Raw genomic sequence first — 14402 nt, 5'->3', positions numbered from 1 at the left:
CCGAAGTAATAAAACCCCTGATAATGCTCTATTTTTTTTCCCCTCGGGTCACAAAATCTTAAGGTAAATTGTATCCCAATTTTTATAGCTAAGCCTATGCAAATCAAACTTTAAGGCATATAATAAATTAGCAAGAATTACCTTCGATAACAAGCATACAAGAAGTTACTTCTACTTGGCACACATTTAAGGCAGTCAAATGGCCCGCCGAGACAGAGCACACAGTAGGAACAGTGTTGACACCTCCGTACGGATAAGCTTACTTTGCCATAAATAATGACAGCAATTATGGCACATTTTTAATGGCTTTGTCCTGAACTTACACAAGGAATTTACCTGAAATGATTCACTCAGAGCTGTACAGCTGGTGTGAGCAGGTAGCTGAGTTCGAGCCGTTCTTTGGAAAGGCAGGTCTTCAGCTAGCATTCCTCTACCCAGCTCTCGGATCTAGCGGCAGTCCCACAAGATCCTACGGGTATATCCTATCCTTGTCCATAACTAGATATTCAGCAGTTTAAAGTTGCTTATTCACCTTGTCTTCTTTGAAGTTCTCATTTCTCACTGATGTGCTGTGTCCTCTGGAGACAGGACCCTGCCGTGCTCCTAATGGCTTACCATCTCGCAAAGGTTAGCACAGTTTGCTAGTTAGCATGGGGCTGGGGGGGGGTGGAGGGGTGGGTAAAGCACATGTGTGGACATGCAGAGGCAAAATATTTTCAATACTATAGCTGCTGATACCAAGCTTTGTAACATTTCTTGGCATACAACACAAAGGCTTTGTTCCGTGACGCTTGGGGTACCTATGCGGGGTTCTCCATTAATCATTAAATATACCACAGGTGCAAGAAAGGCACAGCACAGGGAAACTGCAACTACTTGTCCAACTTGGAAAGCATTTCCAGTTGAATAATGCATAATAAGTTCCTTGCAGTTACGCAGAGACCTCCAACTCTTTAAATATATGCAGTAGCATTTAATTTGTTTCCAAACTTTTACACTAAAATCAGATCTTTCACAACACACTACGTCTGAAGCTGGCTAGCATGTAAGAGAAAAATGATTTACTGATTTCTGCTTTTTTTTTTTTTTAACAACATAGTATTTACAGTATTTACAAAAAGCAAAACAGAAGTTCACATCTATACATGGAAAAGCTTTACCGGCATTCGTGGTGCTCCTTGATAATAGAACTAAAGGCGTTCTGATGTAAACTTGTCTTCACTCTTTTTTCTCTTTGTCTTCTGTTGCAAAACCAAACTCTCACAACTTCTTTCTCAAGATTGAGACCCTCAGCCATCCTCATAATTTCCTGAGAAGAAGGCTTACTTTGTTCTCCAAAGTGCCTCTCTAGGGCTTCTTTGGCAGCAATACTGGATAAAGGGATAAAATTTCACCTTTAAAAACTTTTCTGGCACATTCAGGCTTTCACCACTAGTTCAGGACAAAGATCAAGTAAGAGCACTGAAGGTAGTGACTTGGTTTGTTTCCTCTTTTTCTATGTAAAGCCACCCCACAGAGCTTAAAGTACACTGTAGTTCTTTGCTGACATGAACAGCATGGCATCATGCAAAATTTCAGCACAGAATCATTTAAAGGCAAAAGTAGCATCAAATCTGATGCAATTTCAGTGATAATCATGAAATATTTATGCTGCTTGATGTTCTCTAGGAGATACAGCTACTACCTAGACATGAATCACAAGATCCATGGGGATCACAGGAATTGGAACAAGCCTCTGCCCCAGTCACAGCAAATGAACATCAGTGGGGTTACTTGGTTGTATCAAATCATTTGGGTTTACAAGGGGGAAGAGCTCCATCATTTACAATTTGGGAAACGTTGTATCAAGTTCTGCATCTCATTTTGTCATAGAGAGGACACTAGAGTATTTCTAGAAATTGCAGAGATTACAGCAAACTGTTTTAGCAATCATCAGATTTTCTAAAAATCTGCCTTAATCTATTCCTCAGAGTCTGCAGTGACCAAAGTTGAGCGGTTCAATAAACCAAATAAGACTACTGTCTTTTCTCATTATCAGATAGAATTTGTTTCCCGTTTGTGTTACATACTCTCAGAAAACATGGAGTAACTGCGACATGTTTGCATGCCCCAGGACGCATCCAGAACTAGCTTCAGCAGTAGCTGTAATTTCTTTGGACACAAGAGGGCACTTCGTGCATTATTCTGGAAATGAGGTGCAGGTAAGTTACAGGAATATACAAAGTATCTGCTGGAGTTCTAGTGATTTCATTACTTCATCTATAAGATGTTGTTGGTCTTTCATTTACAGGTCAATTTTGGAATATTTACTAATGTTACCAAAATTACCTAATTAATAGCATGGTGTCGTACACACACAGAAGTATAGGAACATTATTATTTTTGACTGACAGCTTCTTAAGCTTTGATCAAAATATGAAATAAAATAGCTTCCACAAATTCAAATTAAGTAGCTTTTCCTCAGGGTATGACTAAACTAATTTAGTTTGTGGGACTTCTGTTTTACCTCTAGTTTGCCTTCAAACATCCATTAAGCATTGCTAAGAGTAAGGCTGCAGTTCATATAAAGTCCATCTCCCTGATTAGTTTCAGGTCTTCAAACTGAGGTCCTATATTCCTTCAAAAGCAACAATTAATATTTTCTTACTACATGGGATTTGGTCCTGAACTCCCCCTCAGTTATCTGTGCCCTTGACAACCTGCCATATTTGATACTCCCAGTTGCAGTGGGATTAGAGGTAAAAGCAGGAATAATTAAAAAGTGCTTAACATGAGAACTGATTTTCTTGATAGCTGTTAAAAACACCACCAAAATGCACCATGTTAGGTGAACAGTCTTCAATGGGTTCCTCTAGCCAGGGGAAAACACCTAGGACAGAAGTGCTCTCAACTCACAGCTCTCATGCAGGCCATACTGCATAAACTGGGCAAGGTCTTGGTGCTGCTGCTCAAGTCCTTACTGGCTTGCAGAGAAGCTGAGAGAAGAAAATGGCCTCCCAGGAGCAAATCTTCATCCTTTGTGAGGTGTGGTGATGAGCAAATGAGCTATAAAGCATCTCCCATTCTAAATTCACTCCAAATTCAGAAGCATCTCCTCAGAGGAATATTTATTTCAAAAGAGAGAGAGAAATCACAACTTAAATTTATTCTTTATATCAAAGGCAATATGACTAATGAGATGCATCCCAGAATTCTGAGGGAATTGGCTGATGTAGTTACCAAGCCACTCTCCATGATATCTGAAAAGTCATGGCAGTCAGGTGAAGACCCTGGAGACTGGAAAAATGGAAACATTGCACCCATTTTTAAAAAGGGTAGCAAGGAGGACTCTGGGAACTACCAACCCATCAGCCTCACCTCTGTGCCTGGGAAAATCATGGAACAGATCCTCCTAGAATCTATGCTAAGGCACATAGAGGGCAGGGATGTCATTTGAGACAGCCAGCATGGCTTCACCAAGGGCAAGTCCTGCCTGATCAACCTAGTGGCTGCCTATGATGGAGTGACCACATCCGTGGACAAGGGAACAGCTATGAATGTCATCTGTCTGGATTTCTGTAAGGCCATTGACAGAGTCCCACACTACATCTTTCTCTCCAATTTGGAGAGATATGGATTTGATGGATGGACTGTTAGCCGGATGAGGAATTGGTTAGATGGTTGCATCCAGAGGGTAGTGGTCAATGGCTCAATGTCCAGATAGAGATCAATAACAAGTGTTGGTGTCCTTCAGGATTGGGACCAGTACTCTTTAATATCTTTATCAGTGACACAGACAGTGGGATTGAGTGCACCCTCAGCAAGTTTGCAGATGACACCAAGCTGAGTAGTGTGGTTGACACGCCTGAGGGATGGGATGCCATCCAGAGGGACCTGGACAAGCTCAAGAAGTGAGCCAGTGTGAACCTCATGAGGTTCAACAAGGCCAAGTGCAGGGTCCTGCACCTGGGTTGGGGCAACCCCTGGTATCAATACAGGCTGGGGGATGAAGGGATTAAGAGCAGTCCTGACAAGAAGGACTTGGCACGGTGGTAATGGGGGATGAAAAGCTGGACATGAGCCGGCAACGTGCACTTGCATCCCAGAAGGCCGACTGTATCCTGGGCTGCATCCAAAGCAGCGTGGCCAGCAGGTTGAGGGAGGAGATTCTACTCCTCTACTGCGCTCTGGTGAGACCCTACCTGGAGTCCTGCATCCAGCTCTGGGGCCCTCAGCACAGGAAAGACATGGACCTGTTGGAGCGAGTCCAGAGAAGGGCCACAAAAATGATCAGAGGTGTAGAACACCTCTCCTATGAAGAAATGAGAGATTTGACACACTTCACTCTAACAGGTAGGGCCCGACAGTCCCAGAGGTGTGCCCAATTCCCTTCCTGTAAAAGAATACTACAGATCCTTGGAGGCTCCCTGAATGAATTCTTCTTCACCAAAAGCGGTAAGAGTCTCCGATATCTAAAGGAGAAGGAAATACCCCATGTTCTCATTTTGCCTATTTCATAATTGTTTTTGTAATATGATTTACCAGCCTACTTGATTTCAGTATGGAGCTGAGGCTAGATAGATTGTAGATGTTGCCCACCAGAGATGTGAGAAACTGAAGGAGGTTCCCAGAACAACTCTTTTTTTTTTTTACGTTTGGCTCATTAAGGTGTTTCTTTGGGAACTCCAAAGAATCCAGTGACAGAGGATAGGGAAAGGGATGCAATATTATGTGTAAAAGCTTGCCCTCAATCTTCCCAGACCTCAATTCCCTGGCAAAATAATGCAATTTATTTTGGTATAATGTAGGACCTCCCAAAATGAAAACAAGAGGGCTCTGATACACATTATACACTAAATAGATATCATAAAGTTTGGGCAGAATTGGAATAAAATATTTTTTCTTATTAAAGTGTGTTGTTGTATGTTGAAAACAAGTCTTTAATTGGGAAAAGTAGTGTATTTGGAGCAAATTGGGGGTTTGGAGGGTTATGCTGTTATTTTTCACTGGAATGTTTCAAAGTAGTGAAACTTTTTGAAACACTAGCTATAGAGATTCATTCACGGAAAATAACACTTTGATTTTGAACCCAAGAAAAAGAAGCATCTTAGCCAAAGTTGTTTCTAACACATAACACCCCACATATTTCTTACCTTATGGTGGTTCTGCGCTTTCTCTTCCGCTCATTCACCCCAACTTTTTCGTTGTATAAAGCTGTATTAAAAACAAAACCTGACAGTTACCTTCCACAGGGAATGGAAAACAGATGCAATCACCTCCAGGAAGAAAAAAAAAAATCCCTTTCTCTGAAGAAAGCATAACAGATAAAGCTGCTGAAGAAGAGCAGCACCACACATAGGAGCACTTTTTTTCCTTTAAGATGGCTGGTCATTGTTTTACCTCCAGCTATAAACGGTTATAAGCAAAAATGGTGTGCCACTGGTAAAGCTGCAAGCGGCCCTGGCTCTGTGCCTAGGTACCCGCCGAGCTGTGCTTCAGCCCCCTCCTTTGACACGCCTTCTCCCGCCTGCCCTGCGGGGTACAGTCTCGGGAGACAGAGTCCATTTCCATACCCCTCAGCTACCTCACCCTCTTGGCCTTGGCCCCACGCACTCTTCCACCTCACCTTCTGACGGACACGTCCCCCCTGGCTCCCCCGAGGCTGCCGCCCGCAGGCGTGGCCTTATGCTGCAGCTCAGGCCTGCAGGGCTGCTCCGGCAGCCGCGACCCCCACGCCCCTCACACGCGATTCCTGCAGCCTGCCGGCCGCCTTGGGAGAGCCGCCGGCCTCCAGCGCAGTTACAGGGGAAGGCGGCCTCCCGCGCTGGGTTTGAAGGAACCCGAAGTGTGCGGTAGAAGCAGCCGTTGAACATTTCCTATGGCCGAATACAACGGCAAATTCAAAAGTAGCGTTAATGTGGTCTTCTCTTCCCTCCCGAGCCAGGCGAGCCCCGCACAGCGGCAGCCCTGGCTTTCACCGTCGCCTCCAGGCACTCGGCTTGCCGGCAGTGCGATTCATCCGGCTGGAAAGGCCGGAACTCCGCCTGGAAAGGCTGTTCTTTAAGGCAACCCAGTCTTCTTTAAGACTCACCTGTTCTAGAGTACCAGCGAACCCCACCACTCTCCCTGCAACTGGAAAGTTACGTCAGAAAACTCGGCGCCATGCTATTCTTCTTCAGGGTTTAAAGACCACGGCCTCAGCTGAACTCAAATCCTTCCCCCCATGGCCACATCTCACGTGCCAGAGGTCGGAAGGAGGAGTCCTTTGCTAGTGAAGAATCTCCGTACGCTACTAACTGGGCTGTCCTGCAGGTCCTAATAACAGCTCTGACCCGTGCGACAGCAGTGGAGCGAGTTTGCGGGGATGGGACTGAAAGAAATTATTTCTAGGAGGCCAAGCGACATTTCTGCTATTCTGTACCCTCCACGCATTTCAGTTTGCCCCTCCTTGCTCACCCCAAAAAAGATAACTGAAATTTAATATAAGCACATCTTAGTATTTAAAGCTGGTAAAGCAAAACCTTTAGTCCATGGAAAACACATAATAGTCCTTCAACATATATACCGGACTCTGGTTTAAATGCAAATCAATATCTAGAGGATATCAATTCTCTACCTCCTACTTGTTCTGCTTCCTCCAGCCACTTGGACAGTATCGATTTCAGTTTGCACGCGTTCTTGAAGCTCAGCTGCAAGTTTTCAAACCGGCAAATAGTAGTTTGGCTGAATTCAGAGCCGTGCACAGCAGCCAGTGCTTCTCCAACATTGGTTTGTGTATAGCCTGTCAAAAGCAAAGGGGAAAAAAGTCACTTTGAGGCTTTCTAGGAAGGGTTACTTTCCTTGAGACGCTTAGTCCTGACTGCTGACTCTTATGGAAAGGGTGTGCCTGCAGTGTCTTCAGGATGGGCTTTCTGCAGAGGTGTCTCTGGCTGACTCCGAGCTCACCTCAGAGACACCTCCCCTCTCCTGCTGGTTTCAGTGGAGTTTTACGCTCATGTAGAGTTTGAGAAGGATCCAGACATCCCACATCTTTCTTTCGATAGATGGTGCAATAGCAATAAACTAATCCCTGGCGGCACCGCTGGTCTCCTGTTATTTGCTGTGACAACCAAGTTGAAGCGATCAGAGAAATGCTGCAGTTTCCACACAGACGCTGACTTTGTAACAGCAGCTCCCCGTTCAGTGCTGTGAACGTCCATCAATCAGACACGCTCAGGGGTCTGGCTTGTCATCCTCCCTTTCTGCCTCTGCACCAGAACGGGCACCATCTCCTTAGACGCTGAATGCCTCCCCAGGCAGCTTTTTACCTCCGTTCTGATTGCACTAACTCTGTTGTGTCTCAGACACACAGTCCATATCAATTCTGTCTTCCTCTGAAGCTCAACCTCAGATGAGGTTTCCTATGCAAATTGCATTTTTCCCATCAGACCATTAAGCACAGTCTTACAGGTTCTGTGCCATTTGCTTGCATCAGAGGAAGTTTTGTTGCCTTACAAATTCAGCAGAAGATGTAGTAATAATTACAGTGGTTAATAGCTTGGGGCCTAGGAAACCTTTCCATTGCTGTGGCTGACATTAAATACATGGTATACAGCAAAACTAACCAAGTTGCAAATGGTATTTTAAGCCCTAAATGTTTGTTTCAGTTCTTATTTTTATACTGAAAATGGAACACGCTAACTTTTTAGCTGTTAAGATAATGCACCTGTAATAACCTTATAATTTTTTACATTTATAAAGCTAGATTTTTGTAGGATGCCCTGTTTCGTAATGATACAATGTAATGTTATAAGTGATAATGTAAAAATTGCAACTCTTCATTCAGAGTACCCAATGTTCATAAGTGGGATGAATCTTCAGCACCAGATTTTATTTTTTTTTCTAGTACAGTTCAAACAAGGATAAGACAGGCTCTTACTTTGCAATGTACCCCAATTCTTCTGTGGAAAGGAGAAATTCCCTACAGGTGAGAAAGACAGGGCTCAGTCCACATTTGTCCTCAGCTAGGGTTGCCCAGTGAAGGAAAAGCAGGTCACAAGAGACCCTCCAATGCAACCTACCTCGCATCAGCCCCAGTGGTTATCAGATAGCAGCAAAGATACCAGTTGCTGCTGTATCTGTGTCTTGGCACAAGAAAACGAAACAGGAAGAGAAGCTTCCCACTGGTATGAAAGATTTGCCATGGATGTCACCCATCTCGTATAGTAAAATTACATTGCACCATGTTGTGAGATGAGCACTTCATGGGGAAGAGGCGAGAGCATGTGCTGCCCTAAGTTGCAGAAAATTTGGCGCCGTGCGGAATAACACACCTGCTACTGAAGGTAATTTAATGAACAGCAATAATTTCCTCTGCACTTAAGACAAATAATTTAAGAGCAGGAAAGTTTAAAATCACTTTCTGCGTACTAAGTTTCAAAAAGCTGAAGTTCATTAATTCTGTGCAAGTCTTCCAGGAATGGAGAAAGTTTGGCAGTGCAAGGCAGGATTAAAGTTATGATTAGACAACTGCAGAGGCTAGATTGTAAAAAATTTGGAAATAATTTGGCTTCCATTGACAAAAAACATATACCCAGCTTAATTCTCCGCAGCTTGAATTCATTAGCAAATTTCTCCAGTTCCCTGATTTCAGGGGAGTCCATGTCGATGGGCTCTTCGACAGACTTGCTTTTTCTGCGGAACTCCTGCTTGAAGTCTGCGGCGGCGGGATCGTCTGCGAGGAGGGACTGGTGCATGGGCGTGAAGCCGTGGCCCAGGGCGCAGGAGCTGGCACTCAGGGCGTGCTCCGGGAATTTATAAAGGCAAGGGGTCAGGCCACCTGAGCAACACCAAAAAGAAAACGCAGAGCAGTTATTCTTTACTGCTACACGATAAACGCACACCTTCATCGTCTCATAATCCATGTCTGTAATATCTATTACATAACATATGCAAAAGTATCCAAGAGTGGGGGTCTCCTAGGAGATACAGTCTCTCTCTTGTACCCATACCTGAAAACAAACCAACGTCCACTTTCACAGGTCATAGCCATCCTATTTCATAGCAAACTGTAATGCACTTAAATAAAATGGTAAACAGCTTAAACTTAAACAAATAACAATCCAAGGCCTCAGATGGAATTAAGTGACACAACAAGACTGATGGATCTATGTTATTTTGAGCCACCTAAAACGTGCCAGCCTCTATTTTCTGGTACAGAGAATATTTCCATGTAAATACCATTATTTAGCTTTTGTATAAAATCGGTTTGAGGGAAGTACACAAGTAAGAGCTCAAAAAGAAACCAAAAAAAAAACCACCACCAACAACCCAGAACACATTCAGTATCACCGTTCTGGCTTAAAAAGAAATTGCTCGAGGAGAAAACAAAGCTGCCTCATGCTACCATTTGTTCACATATATCGGACTTAACACAGAGATTCAGTTACAAGTGAAGGCCATTTTTTCACTGGATATTGTACATAGAGCTAAAGAGTCTCTGACCTGAAGGGGAGAAAAAAAATCATTGGAGAAATATTGACACTATTCAGTGTATTTGGAACAGCCAGTAAATTTCAGATTCTCAGGACATGCTTCCCAATTTTCTAAATTACAGAACATTTTGTAGCAGAACTCAGAACTTCATTAACCTCCCACCACCCCTTCCTCCATTTACTTTTCTAGTCTTCACTGCCTCGATTGTTCTCACCAGCATTGGAGGTTCTAACCCCATAGGAATATTTTATATGCTTCACACAGCATAACCACACAAGAAAGATTTTCTCAGAGAGTAAAGAAAAAGTTTGAAAAAGAGAAGAACTTGCTTTGCAAGGTGCTGACACCATTTACCACATTGGGATGCGGCATGCTGCACGTCTGTAAGATGCGACTCTGGGAGAGACTTGCTGATAGCATCTCTGGAGTCGCAGGCTTGATGCCTAAAAAAAAAGTAAGGGTAAAAAAAGAAAGGAGAAAAAATGAAGACGTATTTATTTTGGAATGCAACAAAATTCACTTCTGGGCAATACATTTTTGTTTTATACCTATTATCTTTTCCCAGGGACCTGAACAATGCCAGGAAAGTTTGCAACAGACACATAAATATACAATGAAATAAAAGCATTTGGACATTTGCACACCATGAAGGGAGTCTTCTCTCTGTCCCTAAGAAGTACCTATGCAGATGTATTTATCTCTGCTGACTTACTCTAATATTTCCTTCATTCTTAAGTTAAATAAAATGCTGAGTTTGATTTTGGATTAGTTCTGAGACATGATTATTTCCTGGGAGTTGTGTAAATTTGGTTCATGACATTATCTCATCGACTTCTACCACTTCCTCTTTCCTGTCCTGAGACATGGAAAACTGAGCAGGATGCTACCATACATTCACGAGTGTAAAAATCCACAATCATCTCTATCATCCACCTGCTGAATCCAGCTATCCTTCCATTATACCACCCTTTTATTGTATAGCTCGAGTCAGGGCTCCGTCACCCCAGGAACTGGTAATACACAGGTATATCGGGTACGTCACTCCTGGTCCCTCAAAAAGTGGTGATCACCAGGGGAAGTGGACATAGGTAAGCAAAAAGAGCAACACTGTCCCAGTCTTGCAGAGACATATAAGATAAAGAGTGATTCCCTGAGACATGCAGATGTTTGGGGAAACTCTGGGCACTGACCCCTAATTTCCTAGCCCCTTTTCTAGTGCATTAACCCCAGTCCTGTCTTCTTTAAGCAACTGTCTTGAATCAGCCCCTCTAAAGGAAAACTGACCAAAATCAATGTGCTGATAGCTCACCCAGTTGAGGGTATGTCCCTTACCTGCCATCACCCCGTAGGCAGATGGTTGATTTCCATAATGACAGGAAGGCACAGAGTAATGCAGGCCTGCCGAAGTGTTTCCCAAAGTCGTCATGGCAAAGCAGATATGGGAACATATAGGAGTTTGGATCAAAGACAAAACAGATGGGACTGGTAAGAAAATGTGCGAGGACTCAAGACACAGTCTGTAAATTCGGAGGCAGACAGTATCCTTATATGTAGTTTTTGTATGCATTCCGTGAGCATTTAACTCTGGGCCATAACCATCAGGTCAACACTGCCGAGACACCCCCTGAGCCAAGACCAGAAATTGTCATGCTGTGGTCTCGATGCATTGTTTTTAGTATAATCCATGGGTTTAACCCAGATTACATATACTGCTGAGCAAGGGAAGCATCGAACTCTCCAGGATGAGACGGGTTCCTCTCCCCACCCAACTCCCACACACCGTTTCATTTCATCTTACATAAAAAATTGTTCTGTGTTCTCAGAAAATCGATTGGCTTCACTGTCATGCAAACCCCACAGTGAACACAGGCATCAAGGAAGGCAATATTTTATGCATGCCTAAGACCTGGATTTCCAAAAGCAGCAGTTTGGGACATTTGTTTTGGGGCATCCAAAAGTCACATTTTCGTAAGTGCCAAGCCACCAAAAAGGTTTCGGAGTTCTTTGGCAGGGTGGTGGGGAAACATAATGATAGACTCTGGGCTCTTCTAAAGAGATAGGCCTAAATCAACATTTTCCATCAGCTGTTGCTGCTGAATGTTTGTGCAACAAATGCACAATTAATTTATCTCTAGTATTTCCACAGGGGGGTTTCAGGTCTGTGCTCAGTAATAACCGGTGCCTGAAGAATCAGGCAATTTTTTGCTGAATGCAAAATGAGAGATATGGCTGTTTCTCATGCATAAGTAGGCACAGAAATGCATATACTGTCCCCTTGAACAACTGCTATCAAGTATAATATTAAAAATTCACATTCATGAACACTCAGATATGGAAAACTGCACTTTAGAGAACATATTCCAGTTGTTCAAAGCAATACAACTAATTAAGGACTAGAATCTCTGTTTTTTACAACTGTAATCATAACCGTAAAGTGTTGTGTTTAGATACATTTATACAGATATAAAAATCTACTAAAACAGGCATGCTTATACTAGTATACATGCACGCAAAATAAAGATTGCATTGATAATATGAATGCATTTAGAGCAATGCAACTTTTCTGTTGAGATAAGGTCTAAATGTTTACTGTTTTTTTTTTTATATTATTTCATAGTCCATAGATTATAATTTTCATGCATGAAAACAGCATTTTCAACTTGCGAATAGGATTTAAAAATCAAATAGTGAGGATGATGCTATTTAAATTAAATAATAAAAATGTAGGTGTTGAGGACACTGCAGAACATCAACTGGATGACATGGTACAGTATTGGAACAGAAGTATATTTACCTCTATTTTGTGACACAGAATTGTTACACACATTTTTAAAAAAATTGACATTTACTGTAAGTTGTTATTCAGAATTCTTTCATGTCTACTTTGTGCGCAAATTCTCCTTAGACGCTTTCACCAGAATGGCAAATTTCAGCAGAATGTTTATTACAATTTCTGAATCTATGTACGGCATTTGTAAACCTTTACTCATTACAGCCAGCACCCTCTGTCACTGCTTCAATTCTCACAGGGTCACCTGCTGGATGTGATCCTGCAAACAAAGTTCCCACTCACTACAGTGGTATTTGTCCTTGGGTGGCAACTGCAAAATATTAAATCTTAAGTTGGTGAGAAATGCTCTTGGATGGCTGTCACCATATACTTTTTATTACGAATCAGATGAATCTAGAAAATACTACTATGATACAGATACATAAATTTGGCCTCATATAAAATTCAAAATCTCCTATTCCCTACTACCACTGCTAACCAACAGCCATATTAAGATATTTTGAGCCTCTTGCTTAACGTATAAGTTCCTGTTGTCTATCATCAATGCTCAGTTTTTATTATTTACATGCTTTTCTTCTTATTAAAATGTTTTACTACCAAAGCATTTCAGGAGAAGGTTAGTTTCTTGTTAAGACTCTGAATAAAATTCTTACCTTAGTGCAATTTCAATTAAGTCAAAATTTTCTTTTTCTGTTCCTGCAAGTTTTGCACGAACAATTCCTGTATTCCAGAATCTCACTTCTGCAGGTTTAAGAGTGCAAGAAAATTCTCTTCCTTCCTCTATGTCTCTCTCAGATAGTTCAATGATTACACAGTCTTAGTTTTTAAATGCAATTAATTGGATTATATACACAAACACACAAAATTAAAAAATATTGATGAGGCTTCTGCCACCAATTTTGAACATCACACTTAAATGTTAGTCTTGATTCAGTACGCAATATGCTTTGTAAAGCAATATTTTTCCTTCTTGAAAGCTTCCCCAAAGCTTTAGACCTAACCTGTTTTAAATACGTTTCCTGTTTAAAAAACTTACGTTGTTTTAAATTTAAGAATAAAAAACCTTGCAATTAATTTACATGACACTTGTATTTGAAGACTACATAGTCAATAACAACAGTGACAGCGTGTGAGCCTGTTCTAAGTTAATGCATTGGTAGCATACTTGAGCTTAATCTTGTAACAAACTTAGATAAAGCTACAAATTTAACTAAAATACAAATGTTTGGGGTTTTCCTGGTTTACTCATCATGCAGAGTTTTGTGAAAATGCTTCTACTTTAGTGAAGTCCCAATCACACATAGCATTGATACCAAACACTTTAAATATTGCAGAACCTGATGAACACGCATCATCCAAAAGCATTACAAATGAGAGTCACTGAGAGCAAGATTATTTTTTAAAAGTACCTGTAGACACAACATTGGTGGCATGGTTAGAAACCGGCAGGCACTCTGCGGCGCTGTGATGCATTATCAGAGGCAGAGAGGGAGAAGAGTCAGAATTCAAGGGTACAAAGGTGTCAGATGAAGCAAACGCTTGGCAAGTCATACCCTCCCAGCAGGCAAAAGAGCCACTTGCCCGTTTTCTGACAGAACAGATCCTGCGCGATTAACGGCAGCTCAAACTCTATTCCAGGGTTTTTACCCGCATATACATATACAGGAGGGCTCCAGAGCACAGGGAGGTCGTGTGCAGGTATTTATACCACTAGGAAATCCCTTTATCCATTTTAATGTTTTTTTTTCCCAGCAATATTGCTCTACTGCTACAGAGCCTCCTTCCTTCCCACACAAACACAATATGTGTCCAATTAATGGTGGGGGAAGAAGAGGGAAACCAGAGACACGATTTGACAGATATTTTCAATTAGGTCTTTTGTGAAGAACAATGACCAGAAAAAAAAAATGTAAAAGTATCGTCTCCAAAGTCGGTAGCAATGAGACAGGTACGTCTAATACTAAGTAGGTTTCCACAGTTAACACCTGCCCCCAAAATCTCATCCGGGCAATTGTCTGGAAGGCAACCTGGCTGAGAACTCAGTCGAAAGTCTGCACAAGTCAAGAACCTATAGCAAAATAATCTAAATTAACCTAATTCCCAGCACTTGCACAATGATCATTTGTCTTAACGTACTGGTATAAATAAGAGATGTGTA

At 42.0% G+C, this 14402-nt stretch overlaps 1 protein-coding gene across 4 annotated transcripts; it reads right to left on the bottom strand.

Annotated features, from left to right (window-relative positions):
* Window positions 1-682: 682 nt before the first annotated feature.
* On the bottom strand, window positions 683-13795 carry POU1F1 (POU class 1 homeobox 1; the record flags this gene model as incomplete). 4 transcript variants are annotated; one of them, XM_081997826.1, is made up of 7 exons in its annotated part: window positions 683-1370; window positions 5133-5193; window positions 6596-6760; window positions 8552-8797; window positions 9783-9896; window positions 10786-10935; window positions 13654-13795. In XM_081997826.1, the coding sequence occupies 7 exons, from the start codon at window positions 13793-13795 to the stop codon at window positions 1157-1159; spliced, it is 1092 nt and encodes a 363-aa protein (XP_081853952.1). In that variant the 3' UTR covers window positions 683-1156. The 4 variants fall into 4 exon arrangements, with proteins under 4 accessions (XP_081853952.1, XP_081853953.1, XP_081853954.1 ...); XM_081997827.1 differs by having other exon boundaries at window positions 10786-10851; XM_081997828.1 differs by lacking the exon at window positions 9783-9896.
* Window positions 13796-14402: the final 607 nt, after the last annotated feature.

The sequence above is a fragment of the Phaethon aethereus genome (genome assembly GCF_964289735.1).
Source record: "Phaethon aethereus genome assembly, chromosome: 1".
Lineage (NCBI taxonomy): Eukaryota > Metazoa > Chordata > Aves > Phaethontiformes > Phaethontidae > Phaethon > Phaethon aethereus.
The sequence above is the reverse complement of the archived record's forward strand: the minus strand, read 5'-3'. Positions and strand labels throughout refer to the sequence as shown.